The sequence below is a fragment of the Crinia signifera genome, chromosome 19 (assembly GCF_055691185.1).
Source record: "Crinia signifera chromosome 19, ASM5569118v1, whole genome shotgun sequence".
In the NCBI taxonomy this organism is placed as follows: domain Eukaryota; kingdom Metazoa; phylum Chordata; class Amphibia; order Anura; family Myobatrachidae; genus Crinia; species Crinia signifera.
In genome coordinates this window covers 3127278-3145385 of record NC_139226.1, presented here as the reverse complement: position 1 = coordinate 3145385, position 18108 = coordinate 3127278, and the positions used below count along the sequence as shown (strand labels likewise).

Here is an 18108-nt window from a genome sequence, read left to right as displayed (position 1 = left end):
CGTACCTGTACCACATCCTACCCCGATAGGTCCCCATGCTATCATCGCAGCAGTGAAGTGTCTAATGGGCTCTCACCTTCTCCCAGCAGCAGCTCCAGGTGAAAACTCACATTCTACAGCATTCAGGTGAGTATTACTGCCCTCATTCACACAGGTATTTCTGCCAACTACCTGCAGCTGACAAGTAATCATATGTTGGTGCGTTGCCTCATTTCAGTCCCAAAATAAACATACATGTATTAAACATTGGCTGCTTTCAACTGATGATAGAGGCACAGAACCAAAGGCCACATTTCTCCACATGAACTGTTCAACCTGGTTAGTCTAAAATATTTGGCAAACATAACTCCTTACGGTGAATGTAAGCATGTGTTCTGCTTGGAGGAATCCATTGTTATACGAGTAGCCGAGGTAATGATTGACCGTTTCACCACGTCCCAGCCACAGTGTTACCACCATAGTTGAATCTAGGATTGGTTACCAACATTTTTGGTTTGCAGCAAATGCTACATAGCATAAGGTCTCTATTCTTGATCCATTCCACTGATTCTGTCCTGGCCAATGTGACTGATGATCTCCTCATCCACCTAGACCTCTCCGTATCCATTCATGATGTGGATAGCACTCCCCTCAGGACCATGGACTTCTGTAATCACGTCCATTATCGGATCACTGCCTACCTTGCCAACCGCTCCTTCTGTCATCACCTCCACCCACCCATTTCTTTTTGTGGGCACCCCACAAGATTGTTCCTTGGCCTACCTCTTTCTCTGTACACCTTCAGCTCCTTCAACTCAATGTCGATCTGGACCTCTTCGTATCACTCCTCTCACTGGTGTCTTCCCTCTCCACCTCTCTATCCTTGTAGACAATAATCGCTAACTCCATTGCCTGTGTATTATTCCTCCCTCTCCCGCGTACAATCTCTTGCTGATTCCTGATGTTACTAGCTCCACAACATCACTAGCATCAGAGCCTTTATCTCAGGGATGCTACCGAAACCCATCTCCTTTCACTGATCATCTCTTGCCTCAACTACTACAACGTTCTCATTGCTCCTCTACATCAGCCAAGGCCTTTACTAGCTCCCCTTTCCCTACAGAGCATGCTCCATACTGTTTGCATAGAAGGCCTCAAAGTCCACCGCTGCCTACATCTGCCATCTGCATGGGGTTACATCTCAGGCCCAAAACCATAACGTCTCCTGTGCAGCCCCCAGGACAGGAACGATCTCCATCATTTGATCAGACTCTCTCCAACACCTGCACAACTTCACACAGGTGCTAGAAACAGGTCTGGTCATATAAACTTCTGTCCACCACTTCGCTGTGTCACCTCGTAACCTACCTTAGCCGGGATCATTACTGGTCATCCTTCCCCTATAGATCGTCAGCTCTTATGACCAGCCTCCCATAGCTGCTGTGCTGAGGTATAATGGTATTTGTTCTTACAGTAACCACCATTATCTGTATTGTACGGTCGTATTATATGCCCTATAGTGTGCCTTATATATATAATAATGTCAGTCAGCCTGGGATTGTGAGGACACGTGGAATACCTGTAGATGGCTATAAATTATCCCAGAATGGTTACAGCTGAAATAGAAGAGACATTGGACGGCAGTTTTGCAACATTCCCCGCCGTCATCTAGCAGAGATCCGATGGTGAGGTAAAGGTCTTCTGTTTTTATACCCCGCACTGCGGAGTGCGCTCATCCTGGTTGGGTAGATGTGACATGGCTGTTATTGATTGGCTGATGTGCCAGCCCCCTGCCCATTCACGGCTACCCCTGATCTTCTACTCTCCCCACTGGTCTCATCTGCTCATAATGGACTCTCAATGGCTCTAATCACCCGATGTTGCCCTTCCAGTGGCATCCCTACAATATAGCCACATGGACTATGGCCCCTTATATTGCAGCACTACAGGAACCCAGGACATTACTGATTATATAGAATGGTACTCCAGCTGCTGTGGAACTACACGTTCTAGCATGCCATAGTTATATCATACCGTAACAGCAAAACTGTGGCAGGGCATGCTGAGATGTGTAGTTCCACAGTTGCTAGGGGAACACTACATGAATACCTCTGGATACACAGACTGTGCTGTAGGAAGTCAGTTAGTTACCATGGATTAGGTGTCACCCCCCCCCCCCCCCCCCACGGCTGTGAGGAGCAGTAGTGAATACCAGATAACAGACCCCATATGTGTAGGAATGTTGCTGTCCACTAGGGGTCAGTAGTGTGAGGGGATAATGACTTCCTTACATAGGGTTCTCCTGTCTTTTGGGATATTCAGATGTGAGCAGTTAATGATACATTGTAATAAATGAATAGCTGTATAACCCTTTGTTCCCACAGCGATAATCACCTATTTAGCAGGAGGCTCTGGTCTCTCACACACGTATCACACAACGCAGCCATTAGGCAGGGTACAGATAGTTTTATTAGCCTTTCTTTCCATAGGAAACCAGGCTAAAATGAATAGAACATAGAGATGGCATGGCACAGTGGCATGTACCGTCATTGTGGAAAGCTGCAGCTGGGCAGGTCCAGATATACTTCCAGCTCGACACCGCAGCACCCCCGGACTCCCTCTGTATTCCTGGAGATTCCAATGTTACAATACTGAAATGAATCTTCATGTTACACCGTGCTCCACAGAGATGCCGGTTTGGTGCATTATGACAGCCAGTCGGCCCTTGTAGTAGTTTGCCTAAGGGTCCTACATCGTAGGGCTCCAGCACTTCCACAGAGCGGAGAGTAGAAAGCAAGACCTGTGCGCAGGCGCGAGATGTCGGCCTCTCGCTGCGGATCACTACCGAGGCTCCAGCGCCGGTGTAGATCGGTCACCTCTGCTCATCACAGTTAGAACAGTGCGCTATTCCCAGAGAGAGCAACATTATTCACTGTACTCATTCCAAAACCGAACCAGCTACTGCTGCAACCTCGGAGAGCCGGAGCCAGCCATAAAACGTATCTTTATAGCCTTTTAAATATAAAAGACTGGCCGCAACGCAAGGAAGATTCCACGTTCCGTCTTATTGAGCCTGTTTAACCGAACAGAGCAAACACTGGCTTATGTAGTCCATGGACAATAAATTATTTCCCCATCTTCTGAAATGGTCTGCGGATTTCAATTTAAAGGAGATTTTTTTTTTCTTTGTACGTTTTTGTTTTAAAAATAAAATAAAATAAAAAAAAGCGGGCATGGGAGGGCACTTAAAACAAAAAGTATTTACTTCTATAAATAGTTATGCGGGAATGAACCATCGTTCCCACGAAGCGCACAGGGTGACCTCCCCTTCATCTCTCCCAATAAGCTCCCGTCATTCTCTCCATGATCACCTCTCAAACAAATTCCAATTATTTTGTGGACTGGGAAACGGTCGTCACCTATTGGTGGATTTGTTGTGTTCATTCCCTTCACGTTTGTGGTTATCCACTCGTCTGTACCCTGATTGGTGGAGAGGAACGGAACGAGAAAAAAAAAATGTTTTGTTTTTTTATATAAAGTTGCTGAAGGTGACCCTCAATGCGTCTTATCAGTCTCCACCTCGAGGGTCTCGAAAGTCACTTGATTAAGTTTCTAGTTGTCCTCTGACTCTTCCTCTGCCTCCCGCAGCCACGTGAAAAAGGCAGTGACTGATTTTAGTGCTACACCCTTCCCATTCTGCTCCGCCGGGTCCTTACTGCCCTCCCACTTGTAGAAGGCATCCTCAGAAATCACTTCTTCATCATAGAGGCAGTCAAAGAACATCCGGAGCAAGTCTGGGGACAGAAAGAATGAAACACTTAGTGGCTATTCCCCCAGTGGCCGGGCCTGATGCACATAGGGTGTAAAGCTCACCCACTGTGTCCACGTCTGAATCAGGCCCAGAGAACACAAGTTCATGTATGTCACTGTCAGCTAAATGGGAGGACACCACACAGCAGGAGTGCGCTCCACGTTCCGATACCCGGAGGACACCACACAGCAGCCACCAGGAGTGCGCTCCATGTTCCCACACCCGGGGGACACCACACAGCAGCCACCAGGAGTGCGCTCCACGTTCCGATACCTGGAGGACACCACACAGCAGAGCGCTCCACGTTCCCACACCCGGGGGACACCACACAACAGCCACCAGGAGTGCGCTCCACGTTCCGACATCCGGGGGACACCACACAGCCACCAGGATTGCACTCCACGTTCCCACACCCAGGGGACACCACACAACAGCCACCAGGATTGCGCTCCACGTTCCCACACCCGGGGGACACCACACAACAGCCACCAGGATTGCGCTCCATGTTCCCACACCCAGGGGATACCACACAACAGCCACCAGGATTGCGCTCCACGTTCCCACACCCGGGGGACACCACACAACAGCCACCACTAGTGCGCTCCACGTTCCCACACCCGGGGGACACCACACAACAGCCACCAGGATTGCGCTCCACGTTCCCACACCCGGGGGACACCACACAACAGCCACCAGGATTGCGCTCCACGTTCCCACACCCGGGGGATACCACACAACAGCCACCAGGATTGCGCTCCACGTTCCCACACCCGGGGGATACCACACAACAGCCACCAGGATTGCGCTCCACGTTCCCACACCCGGGGGACACCACACAACAGCCACCAGGATTGCGCTCCACGTTCCCACACCCAGGGGACACCACACAGCAGCCACCAGGAGTGCGCTCCACGTTCCCACACCCGGGGGACACCACACAACAGCCACCAGGATTGCGCTCCACGTTCCGACACCCGGGGGACACCACACAACAGCCACCACTAGTGCGCTCCACGTTCCCACACCCGGGGGAAACCACACAGCAGCCACCAGGAGTGCGCTCCACGTTCTGACACCCGGGGGACACCACACAGCAGAGTGCTCCATGTTCCGACACCCGGGGGACACCACACAGCAGCCACCAGGAGTGCACTCCACGTTCCGACACCCGGGGGACACCACACAGCAGCCGCCAGCAGAGTGCTCCACGTTCCGACACCCGGGGGACACCACACAGCAGCCGCCAGCAGAGTGCTCCACGTTCCGACACCCGGGGGACACCACACAGCAGCCGCCAGCAGAGTGCTCCACGTTCTGACAGCCGGGGAACACCACACAGCAGCTGCCAGCAGAGTGCTCCACGTTCTGACACCCGGGGGACACCACACAGCAGAGTGCTCCACGTTCCGACACCCGGGGGACACCACACAGCAGCCACCCCAGATCACTCTGTAGCCGATGCATACGTCACGGTTTATCATCCATAATGAGCATTGTGGTGTGGACCTAGACAACGTTCACCCACTGTATCAACTTGATCCAATGCAAGCATCTGTTACATGTAACTGATGGATCTGACCGCATACAGTAATGTCAGTTATAAGATATGGCCGTATTTATACGTGCAGGAGCCACTAGGACACAGGACTACTTGGTCCCTATAGAACACCAGACGATGGCCAAGAACACACTCACTCTGAGGACAATAGTATTTGGGCTGAGAAACTCGTTGGACCTAATAAAGGGAGCAGACTGTTCTGAAGTCTCATCCGGCGAATGCCTGCATCTGCTGCTGGCTCCAGGGGGAACATGTAGGAGACACAGGAGCACCACAGCCATGTGCCAACAGCGGAGGGTAGGGCAAGATCAGCCACAGATGGCTGTAGTACACCCACCTCCATGGCACTGAGTGGCGTTCTTCAACTAGAATGTAGGATATGGCTGTCGGGGCAGGTAAGACGGCTCCTGAGTTCACAGACCCTGAAGCAGTCGTCCAGCACCCCCATCATCCCTCACACATGCTCAGGTTGATCTCCATTGTGGCTGGAGACTGGTGAGAGGACAGCGTGACTTCCTCCATGATGACTGAGCTGGTTCTGTGCTCATTGCAGAACCTTACAAATGGAGCCCAGTCATCTGCTACTGTACAATCACTGTACAGAACCACCCCCTGCTGGCTAGTGTCCCCCCTGGAATAATACACCCTAGGGAGTTGCTGCATCCGATTTATTCCAAATCACAGATGGAAGAAAGAGCACACAAGGTAAGAGGGCCCTGCTCGTGTGAGCTTACAGTGTAAAGGACAATCCCTCGCAGGAGCTCAGAAGGGCAGCCATAATCTGTGATCCTCCACAATACTCCCAAGGTAAGGCTGTGGTGTGAGCGACAGGTAACGGGAGCCTGGCTGTGGTGTGAGCGACAGGTAACGGGAGCCTGGCTGTGGCGTGAGCGACAGGTAACGGGAGCCTGGCTGCGGCGGAGGGGCGACAGGTAACGGGAGCCTGGCTGCGGCGGAGGGGGCGACAGGTAACGGGAGCCTGGCTGCGGCGGAGGGGGCGACAGGTAACGGGAGCCTGGCTGCGGCGGGGGGCGACAGGTAACGGGAGCCTGGCTGCGGCGGGGGGCGACAGGTAACGGGAGCCTGGCTGCAGGCAACAGGTAACGGGAGCCTGGCTGCTGCGGGGAGCGACAGGTAACGGGAGCCCAGCTGCTGCGGGGAGCGACAGGTAACGGGAGCCCGGCTGCTGCGGGGAGCGACAGGTAACGGGAGCTTGGCTGCGGGCGGGGGGTGACAGGTAACGGGAGCCTGGCTGCGGCGGGGAGCGACAGGTAGCGACACCCCCCCCCCCCCACCCCAGCCTGCCACAACTCCTCAGCTCCACCTCAGTCTGTCCGGGGGACCCCCTAGCAGAATTATGTCAGCCTGAAAGGGTGTAAAGCGCTACTGTCCCCCTGGTGTACCCGTCTCATAGTCAACAATCCGGCCGGGTTGGGATCGTTTGGTCTACAGTATGTTGGTCGACAAGCATAAGGTCGACATGGGACTAGGTCGACAAGACATTAGATAGACACAAACATTAGGTCGACAGTGTCTAGGTCGACATGGTGTTTTTCACAGTTTTTTACCCAAATGTTGACACAATCGACATGGACACAGTTTGAAGTGCACCGCCTCCCCTCGCCAAGCTTCGGGCACGGTGCCTCGCTACACACGGCACACTATTTCATCCTCCCACCATGCCCTAGAGGATGGTAGGGCATGAAATACCACCTGTTGGCACATGTCGGCTCAAGAAACAGTGAAAAAGCCCATGTCGACCTAGACCCATGTCTACCTAATGGTGTCGACCAAATGACTGTATCCCATCTGGCTGCTCCAGAGAAGACAGATCTATATTCATTGAAGGATGACACGAAGGCGACTTCTGCAGTATAGCCGACCTGTGACCCATTATCCCAGCACAAAGCGTTCGGGAGATATAAATGCAGCAGTCACTGCGCTCTGGGGTGTACCGCATGTAAGGGCATCCCTACACTGTAATCCCCACCTTTATGTGCTTCCGACAACAGTCCCCTTATCCTCGGGACATGTCCTTATTAACTTTTATATGACAGCATGAAGACAGTTGTCACTTGTTCCTTCCACGCGCAGTGAATGATTTCCTCTGTGAACCCTTTATTAATAGGTAAAGTACAAGTTGATAAGAGCAGAGAGACACAAGGTAACCAGCCGTCTGCAGACCGGTGCCAGGCGTATTACAGGGACTCTGTGTAAGTAGCGTCTGACTACTCTGTGGATCAGACAGGTCATATATCCAAGTTCTGGTGCAACCCTGGTAAACAGACTGTCACCTGGGTGTCGCAGCAAAAGCCATCTACACACATTACTTACATCAGAACGATCTCAGTGACTAGCCGACCTTCTCATGGTCTGGTGTCCTGCTTACAGCCAGGAAAAGACCTTGGCCAGAGGAAACACGAGCCGTCCGTGATGTCTGCAATCCACCAATAGAAGACTGAACGCGGTATAATCTACGCATCCACTCCTCTAGTACAGCACACTCCTGGCTGTAGCGCACGGCTGCCGGATAACCGGACTCATCAAACATGCACACGCTGGTTGGATATTGGCATCACTCCCAGCGCACACATATGTCCCACGTGTGCACCAGTGCTCGCTAAGGAGAAGGCGGCGCGTCCATACTTACTGGCAGGTTGATCAAGTTTTACTATCAATGCTTGCAGGGAATAAAGTGCTTGCAGTTCCCGCTCTACATTGGAGTCCATGTACTTTACTAGGACTGGAACCTTCTGCTTGAGGAAGGTCGTGTCCACACGGCAGGAAGAACAGTCCCCTGGAGAGAGACGAAGAGGTGAGTGGGGCCCACTAACGTGGCGTCCGGCCACACTGGGACAATAGGAGGTACTCACCTATTATTGCCGCTTTGCACACTGCGGACATTAAAGCTCTAAGGAATGTGGGAGAACTCATCTGGCTTTCATCTAGATTAGCCTGAATAACGAGAACAAGGGGCGGAGTCAGCATACGGTAGCAGTCAGGGGGCGGAGTCAGCATACGGTAGCAGGCAGGGGGCGGAGTCAGCATACGGTAGTAGAGATAAGCCAATCACTGATGTTATAGAAAGTAACGTTGGTACTCGTTTCCTAGCACGGCGCCTGCGATTTTGATTGTATTCATCGGGTCCTTAAAAATCGCGTCGATCGCATCGCATGCAACCAAATTGCATGCGATGGACGCGATTTTTACAATGTAAAATGGTCCCTGAGACCCGATTTTACATTGGGCCCAATGATAAATGCCCCCCAGACCTCAATTTTCATTGTATACCCACCCTGATGGGTAAAATGCCCCCCATTGTTAACGCCACCCCACGATGAACGCCAACCCGAAGCGTGGCGAGCCCCGCGCATTACTTCACAGGTATTACGAGTCCGCTCGCCTCGCTGCGCTCGCCACACTATATAAAATCAACTCCACGCCGACGTGGATAGTGGGGGTATGAAAAGGTCGGAGGACGCGTACTGCCGCCGCTCGCCACGCTTCGGGTTGGCGTTCATCATGGGGTTGCGTTAACAATGGGGGGGGGGGGGGGGGGGGGATTTCACATGTAAAATACCCATAAGGGTGGGTATACATTGAAAAATCAGGTCCATTGGGCCATTTAACATTGTTCCCTATGTAAAATCGCGTCCATCGCATCGGTCACGATTCTTTAATTGTCGGGGAAAAGGCTAAAAATAGCCCTGAAATCGTGTCGGTCGCGTCCATCGCATACCTTAAGTTAAGGTATGCGATCACCTGCGACGGGCGCCGTGCTAGGAAACAAGTACCGTAACGTTGCTGCACCCACTATGGACAACATGGCATGTGATAAGGCACCGGAGACTAACCTCTACCCAGTCGAATATATGTTCATCTGTGGCATTCTCCTCGACGATGAGCTGTTCTAGCCGCTTGTTCAGCTCCTCCGCGGTCATCTCTTTCCTGGAGAGAGTCTCTGATGGGCTGGAGCCATCTGACAGCGTGAAGTCCAAGTTCTGTGGTAATGGAGCAGACGCCAGAATTACAGGGGCTGGTGGTGACTTCTCACTGACCCTACAAGGCCCACACTCATCACCTTCTCACTGACCCTACAAGGCCCACACACTCACCTTCCCACTGACCCTACAAGACCCACACACTCACCTTCCCACTGACCCTACAAGGCTCACTCACCTTCTCATTAACGTCCTTACAAGGCTCACACTCATCTTCTCATTAACGTCCTTACAAGGCTCCCACTCACCTTCTCATTAACGTCCTTACAAGGCTCACACTCACCTTCTCACTGACCCTTCAAGGCCCACACACTCACCTTCTCACTGACCCTACAAGGCCCAGACTCACCTTTTCATTAACGTTCTTACAAGGCTCACCCTCACCTTCTCATTAACGTCCTTACAAGGCTCACACTCACCTTCTCACTAATGCCCTTACAAGGCTCACACTCACCTTCTCACTAATGCCCTTACAAGGCTCACACTCACCTTCTCACTAATGCCCTTACAAGGCTCACCCTCACCTTCTCATTAACGTCCTTACAAGGCTCACACTCACCTTTTCACTAATGCCCTTACAAGGCTCACACTCACCTTCTCACTAATGCCCTTACAAGGCTCACACTCACCTCATTAACGTCCTTACAAGGCTCACACTCACCTTCTCACTGACAAAGCTCTGCACATCCTCCCCTTCCGGCAGTAGGTCTTTCCATCTGAGGCCGGTATCTCGCCACAAAGCCGCCACTTTCTTATGGCTCTGCAATAGATCAGGTGGGATTAGCCTGACGCCACGGGACATGTCATGCAGTACTATACTCTGTACAACCTACCATTTGTTTGCATAGAAGGTGCAATATTTCAGACAGTAACACGCCTCCACGTCCCACAGGGAGCAGAGGTTTGTTGAATTCCCTGACAACATAAAAAAATATATTATTATTAGGCCACGTAGAGCACAAGTAGAAACCTACTGCCTCATCCTAGACACTCTGGCCCTGTCAGCGGCTCCCTACATCTGATAGCCTGGCATTATCTACTGCACCCAATACCAGCTCCGCGTACTGGCTGAGATGGAAAATACGGAAAATAGCGGTCTCTCCCTTTATGCCCTCAAGTGTCTCACCTCCATCCTCTATATGATGGCTACCCGCACACGTCCCCTCCATGGGGGCTACCCGCACACGTCCCCTCCACGGGGGCTACCCGCACACGTCCCCTCCACGGGGGCTACCCGCACACGTCCCCTCCACGGGGGCTACCCGCACTTGTCCCCTCTCCGGGGGCTACCCGCACACGTCCCCTCTCCGGGGGCTACCCGCACACGTCCCCTCCACGGGGGCTACCCGCACACGTCCCCTCCACGGGGGCTACCCGCACACGTCCCCTCTACGGGGGCTACCCGCACACGTCCCCTCCATGGGGGCTACCCGCACACGTCCCCTCCACGGGGGCTACCCGCACACGTCCCCTCTACGGGGGCTACCCGCACACGTCCCCTCCATGAAGGCTACCAAAACATGTCTCTGAAAGAGAAAATAAGGATACTGAAGACATTATCTGGGTTATTGCTAGTCCTTTCTATCAATTTCTCCTATAAAAACATGTCTCACTACGTCACTAACCACACAATTGCAAGCAACCAGAATCAGCTGTCTGCATCTACCTTCTTCCTCCTGTCGGTTACACTTTCTACATTCACCCCTTCCAACAGGAGAGGACATTACTCCCTCCCTTACAGGATTGGCATGTAGTGTGGTTATAGGGTGGAAGGTAACATGTACACAGAACTTACATTAGGTGATGCTGGATCTACACATCCACACGACCCCGGTCACTCACGTGATTAACTCGTTCAGGGAGATCCCGCCTTCCTTTAACATGGGGGTCACTATCTCCGCCAGGTACAGCCAGATGTGCGGTATGTCTATGGCCATGTCCTCAGCCAGCTCCAGGGTTTCAGAAATTCTAAATAAGGAGCAGACTGGATTCAGTAAAAAGGGGATTTATGTCTTACTTGTAAAAATCTCTTTCTTCAAGGACGTCAGGGGCCACAGGTTTAACGCTGGGTAGAGGAGTTGGAGTGAGAGACCACCAGCATCCAAGAGGTTAAACTTCTGCCTCCCAGGCAGACCATGCTCCTCTCCTCCTCTACCCCGCCTCCAGGCCAGGCAGCTCAGTTTTTAACAAGCCAAGGCAGGAGACAAGAGAGAAGGAAGAGAAACACCAGACAGAAACACATTCTGAACGTATGTGAGTTCATTTAACGGAGGAACTATTAACATTTAACATACGTAAAGCAGGCGTGGCAGGGAGGGATCCCCATGGCCCCTGATGTCCTCTAAGAAAGATATAACAAGACATAAATCTCGTTTTATTCTTCGGGAGACGTCAGGGGCCACAGGGCTAATGCTGGGACGTCCTAAAGCAGCCATGTAAGGGTGGGGACACGCCTGCGCCGCAGCCAGTGCACTCTGGCCAAAAGTCAAGTCCTGGGAGGAAAACGTGTCAAATGCGTAAAAGTGCAAAAAGGTATAGGCAGATGACCAAGTCGCTGCCCTGTAAAGTTGCTCTGCTGTTGCACAGCCTCCAACAGCCCAAGACGCACCCACAGACCTCGTGGAATGAGCCCAGACCCTCGCAGGAACCGGGAGGGAGGTGCCCAAGTATGCCTGCTTGATGACAGATTTAAGCCAGCAGGCAATAGTCTGCTTGGTAGCAGACCAAACTCTCTTCTGAAACCCATAGAGGAAATAGAGTCCAACAAGAGCTTTAGTGCGATGCACATTGATGCACAAACCACAGTCAGAGAAGACTGTTCAGGAGAGGCCTCCGAAAGGCAGGGACCACAATCTCCTGGTTGACATGAAATTTAGACACCATCTTGGGGAGGTGTTAAGGAAGGAACAGTTTGAAAAACTGCCCTGTCAGGATGGAAGATTGGGAAAGCTGAGAGGAAAAACAGGGGAGCCTGAAGAGCCCCGAGGACCAGGGAAATATCCCACAGAACAAAGGGAGGTTGGATACGGAGGACACCCTTCAGGAAAGTGCAGACATCCTGCAATAATGCCAACTGCCTGCGGAACAGGATGGACAGAGCCGAAACTTGTACTTTCGAAGAAGAAAAGCGCAATCCAGACTCCAAACCCTTCCGTAAGAACTGCAGAATCATGGCCAAACGGCAAGTCCAATAAAAGTAAGCCCTCCAGATGCGAGAGTGCCGGACGGGATCCCGACAGTCATTTACCTGACTGTTAAAACACAGACAGATGGGCTCCCAAAGGCCACCGGCGATTCTCCCTCGTGGGGGTCCACGACCCCCCATGAGGGAGAATAGAATAAGTAGCGAGCCACCGTGCCCACAGCGTGGCGAGCGCAGCGTACCCGCAAGGGGCTTTGTTGCATTCGCCATGCTGTCTGATCCCGACTGTCGGAACCCTATACCACACCACAGATGCGATGGTAAGCACTGGCTGAAGAAGGTTTGCGAGCCTTGAGCATAGTTGAGATAACCCTTGAGTTAAAGCCTTTGGCTCTGAACAAGGAGGTCTCAACAGCCACCGCGTCAAAGCCAGACGCTGCAGGTCTGGATGTAGACACGGTTCTTGAGTGAGCAGGTCTGGATGTAGAGGCAGACAGATCGAAGGGCCAATGATAGGGCCTGCAGATCCAAAAACCAGATCCGTCTGGGCCAAATGTGGAGCCACCAGGATCAATGTGCCGCTTTCAACTTGCGGATTACGGTCAGGAGGAGCGCAATCGGAGGGAAGACCTGGATAGGGTGACCTTGGGTTGTGATGCGATGCCATCACGTCCACTTCAGGTCTGCCCCAGCATCAAACCAGCATCTGGAACACCTCCGGATGAAGGGCCCATTAGCCGGCATTGCTCAGGAAGTCCGCTTCCCAGTTGAGGACCCCCGAGATAAAGATCGCCGAGAGAGCATGAATCTTCTCCTTTGCCCATTGAAAGATGAAGGATGTCATGGCAGCCCGACTGCAAGTGCCGCCTGTGGGGCATGGCAGACGTGGGGCTGTCAGGGTTAACCCCTTAAGGCGCCATCTTGGACAAGGGGTGCTTGGCACCAAATTCAAAAAAATGTTTTAATCACATTGTGTATGGGCGCCGTGGCCCTTGTCTCCCTCTGGCAATCCCGGTGCCGTCCAGCTGTAACCCCCACAGGGAATGTGGCATGGCCGAGCAGTGTGCTGGTAGATGCTGCAGCCAGGATGCTGTCCCGGGCTGCAGCGCTACAGAAGCTGCTGCTATACAGCAGCGCACTGGGAACTGCCGCTGCAAATAGTCCAGGTCGGAAGCTGGCTCCCCAGCGCAGCCAGTCCAGTGTTAAGAATCTCCGCTCAAGGGAGCCGAGAGCTGGGCAAAAAATATTTTAAATGTATTAATAGATGTGAATCACTGAGCTGGGACTGAGGGTGCCTGAATCGGTATCCGTGGTTCCAGATGCCACGTAATAGGAGTCTGGTGGTGGCCGACATATCCCCGCCCACAGTGTAGTGGGCGGAGTCAGTAACGGGTGGTTGCTGACGGTAACAGGGAATCCCCTATTGGCCAGGTCCCGTGAGACCAGGAACCGCCATCTGTGGACCCGAAGGGCGTAGCCAGAGCGTAAGGGCAGGCGTCCGGTCACACTGCCCTTATGGTTGATATAAGCCACCGTCGACGCATTGTCCGAATGGACATGCACAGGGCGACTCCTGAGCCAGTGTTCCACCAAGCAAAGGGAACAGAAAACTGCCATCAGTTCCAGGACATTGATAGATAATTGGGCATCCTGTCCGTTCCAAAGTCACTCATCATTGGCAAGTTACTGCCCCCCACCCGTGGAGGCTGGCATCCGTGGTGAGGAGAGTCCACTGGTAGAATCAAAACCATCTGACTGCAAGTCGGCTTACAATTCTAACACCATCATTAAATTTGCAGACGATACGACATTAATTGGGCTAATTGACAATAGCAATGAAATAGCATATAGGAATGAGATTCAGCATCTGGTGGATTGGTGTGGAGTAAATAATCTCTTTCTTAATTCTAGCAAGACTAAGGAGATTGTGGTGGATTTTCGGAAGAAAAAATCTACCCCAATCATGCCGATACAAATTAATGGTACATGTGTGGAACGTGTTTCCAGCTTCAAATTCTTGGGGACTCATATCTCTGAGGACCTAACCTGGTCAATCAATATTAAATGCTTGGTAAAAAAGGCTCATCAACGCCTTTTTTTCCTTAGGATGTTGAAAAAACATCAACGGTCACATCATACTGTATACTGTTAAATTTCTACCGATGCGCAGTGGAGAGCATATTGACCAGCTGCATTTCTGTTTGGTATGGAAATTGTACCACTGCAGAAAGGAAACTTATACAGAGGGTGATTAAATCGGCCCAACGTATAATGGGCACTACACTCCCGTCTGCTGAGGAGATTCAGAGTAAGCGCTGTTTACGTAGAGCACATAATATTCTAAAAGACATCACTCATCCGGCAAACGGATTATTTGTGCTATTACCGTCAGGTAGGCGGTTCAGATGCCTACGGAATAGGACGTCTAGGATGAAGAATAGCTTCTTTCCAAGGGCTATTGTTAAACTAAATAGGGAATGTAGCTTGGGTTTTTAGTATTCATTGTAAAATCGTAAAATTGTTATGGACTTCTGTTTTTTTATAATATGGATGTGTACGGATGGATGCTAAATTGAATTTTGTTGTCCTAAATTAGGATAATGACAATAAAGTTGTATCTATCTATCTATCTATCTATCTATCATCTCCTCGCTGTGAGGTTCCGGTTTAGAAGCCACCAAGAAAGTGAGAGATGTACAGCCGGTGACACGGCTATCAGCGGTGACCTGTTGTTGGCGTAGGATCCCGGCCACTTGGTGAGGATCTCCCGTTGTAGCGGACTTAAGTGGAATTGGGCATATTCTGCCATGTTGAAGATCGATGCCATTGAACCTAGGACCTCCATGCAGGCATGAATGGACACTGAGGGACAAGGGACGGTGGATGCGGGACTGCAGTGTCCAGCGACGTTCCTCTGGCAGGTAGATCCTTTGATGTACTGTATCCAGATGGACTCCCAGATGGACCATAGACTGTGCGGGAGTCATGGATGATTTTGGTCAATTGATGATCCAGCCGTAACATTCTAGGACCGTCACCACTATGGTCAGATGATCCTTGAGGATTATTGCAGATTGTGCCACAATAAGCAGGTTGTCCAGAATTGGAAATATCCGGACACCCTGGTTGCGAAGTCTGCTGCCAATCACTGCCAGCCTAAAAGGCAGAGCTTGAAACTGAAAATGAGGGTCCTGTAGACCAAACAGCAGGAACCGGCCTGATGGGGATGTGCATCTTGTATGTCCAGGGATGCCATGTAGTCTCCTGGTTGTAAGGTCAAGACAATGGATCGCAATGTTTTCATTTGGAACTTCGGGACTCGAATAAACTTGTTGAGTCTTTTTAACTTTAGAATGGGATGGTATGAACCGTTGGGATTCCGGACTAGAAAGAGGATGGCGTAGAATCCTGAGCCTTGTTGAGACAAATGGAATTGAGTGAATTGACTCTGGATTGTAGGAGCTCCTGGATGGATTGTTCCAGAGCCCTGAACTTTTCTAAGTCATTTGGAGAACTTGTGAAAAACAAGCTTGGTGGACGACGAGGGAAGTAGCCTTGGGAGACAACATCCTGGACCCAGAGGCCCGAAAACTCCAACCGCTGGCCTCCCACCTGGGGATTCCCCAGGTGGAGGCCCGCCCCGTAATGCAGAGGGTTTGTCCTCTGGCTTAGGGTCAGGGCACCTAGTGGCCCAGGGACGCTTACCCTTGGTATTGAATGACTTTGCAACCTGGGGTTGGGTTCTTGAAAAATAATATCCCATAACCCGGAAGCGAAAGGACTAGAAGGCAACAAGGGGATGTGGTACAGGAGCGGACGGTAGGAAAACTGCATTAGAGGCTGCCACTGTGGCCAAAATTGTATCCAGTTCGGACCCAAACAAAAGGGCACCCTCAAATGGAAGCGCTTCCAAGGTCTTCTTAGAGTCAATGTCCGCCTTCTAAGAGGACAGCCACAGGGATCTTCCTGCTGCAACTGCCAAATCTGATGCTCGGGAGGTAAGGGTGGCAGTATCCAAAGCTGCCTCACCTAAATATAGGGCGGCCTGATTTACCAGCTCAATGGTAGGGTAGGGTCCGTGTCAGAGTCATGCTGACGAAGGAGCTGAGGAAGAGATTTCCCTGACCGTAGCCCTGCGCTTATCAGGTCTACCTTGTAACGTTTTTTTTAAGCCCTGAACAGAGGCAGTTAATGAGAGAGATGAGGACACACTTGTATCCCTGGTGGTCCAGCAGGAGCAGGTGGTGGGCCAGCCGTCTACTTGATAGCGCAGCCCCTGTGCGCGCTCCAAGCGGGGATCTTTTTACCTGCTGTTGCTGTCCTGTTGTCTGGTTGAGGATGTGGTCCCCCTAGTGCCCTGGACCAGCTGCAGTCACTCACTGATGAGTAGTGCTGCAGCCGCCGGGCACGGGTGATGGAGCAACAGAGCTGGTGTCTTAATAGACTCCCTGTGCTGCTGCCCTGTCACTGACACACAGTCAGTGTAAAAAATTAAAAGAAAAAATGTAAAAATGTTAAAATGAAAAATGAAGAAGTCAAACTGCTTACTGCAGCCCCTCTCAATGGTGCATGTCGGCTCCTGCCAGCACCAAAAACAACTGAGCTGCATGGCCTGGAGGCGGGGTACAGAAGGGGAGGAGCCTGGTCTGCCTGGGAGGCAGGAAGTAGTTTAACCTCCTGGGTGCTGGTGGCCTCACTCTCCCACTCCACTACCCAGCGTTAAGCCTGTGGCCCGAAGATTAAATTTGATACGGAACCTCATCCCACCACAAAGGCAGAACACAGATGTGTGAGACACAGTATAACCTCGGATCCATTACCCAGAAATCAGATAGTAAATGGAAACAATAATTGGTTTATAAGCAATGTTTCAGTCACTCCATGTAAATGTTACTATTTGGCACAGGAGACACATTTCCATGATGTGCCATATAAATGCAATAGCGGCTAGCCCCACGGGGCTGCATACAGAAATAAATGGTTCTGGGGCATGATTGGGCCACAAGGACGACTCAAACTGTGGGGCCCTTGGCAGTGATTCCACAAATGATGTGCTACCAGATGTGCACAACACCAACAATTCCATATTAGTTCTAAGACGTAACTATCGCTGGGACCTCCTGCTCTCTCACCCAGAGAAGAAGTCCTGCTTCCGCAGCTTGCCCGTCTGCACCAGCTGGAACAGCAGCTGACCCATGTGATCTCGGGTGATCTGACTCCTCTCCAGTGTGGATTCCACACCCACCCTGACGAAGACAGCCAGCGTGACCTGCGCGCCGAGCTCTTCCACGCACTGCATGGCCTCCTGTTGGGAGAGACGGGGGGGGGGGGGGGGGGGGGGGGCGCGCATTAGACCGGTGCAGGGAGTACAGCGGAATGGCAGAAGAATCTCCCTGACCTTATAGTCGTTAATGTGCAGGAACTCATCTATAATGGCCTTAGACTTCCGCTCCATCTCCTCCTCTGACACAGGGGACTTGTCTGGTTCAGGGGTCTCGCACTTGGCTACAGACAGGGAAACATTAGGTGTAAGCAGTACAAGTCACCAAACACATGATAACAAGGTAAGTATCAACGGCAGACGCCCTACAAGGTGCCCGTGCATATAATTCCCGCA

At 51.7% G+C, this 18108-nt stretch overlaps 1 protein-coding gene across 1 annotated transcript in view; it reads right to left on the bottom strand.

Moving 5' to 3' along the window:
• Positions 1 to 2430: 2430 nt before the first annotated feature.
• EIF4G3 (eukaryotic translation initiation factor 4 gamma 3) overlaps positions 2431 to 18108 on the bottom strand; it is a 99498-nt gene continuing 83820 nt past the window's right edge. Inside the window, exons 25-33 of the mRNA XM_083162366.1 lie at positions 17890 to 17996; positions 17624 to 17796; positions 11192 to 11317; positions 10183 to 10264; positions 10011 to 10109; positions 9203 to 9349; positions 8222 to 8303; positions 7999 to 8145; positions 2431 to 3773 (exon numbers count right to left, since the gene is read on the bottom strand). Coding sequence (XP_083018492.1) covers positions 3592 to 3773; positions 7999 to 8145; positions 8222 to 8303; positions 9203 to 9349; positions 10011 to 10109; positions 10183 to 10264; positions 11192 to 11317; positions 17624 to 17796; positions 17890 to 17996 — 1145 coding nt within the window. The 3' untranslated portion in view covers positions 2431 to 3591. The remainder of the gene's footprint in view (positions 3774 to 7998; positions 8146 to 8221; positions 8304 to 9202; positions 9350 to 10010; positions 10110 to 10182; positions 10265 to 11191; positions 11318 to 17623; positions 17797 to 17889; positions 17997 to 18108) is intronic.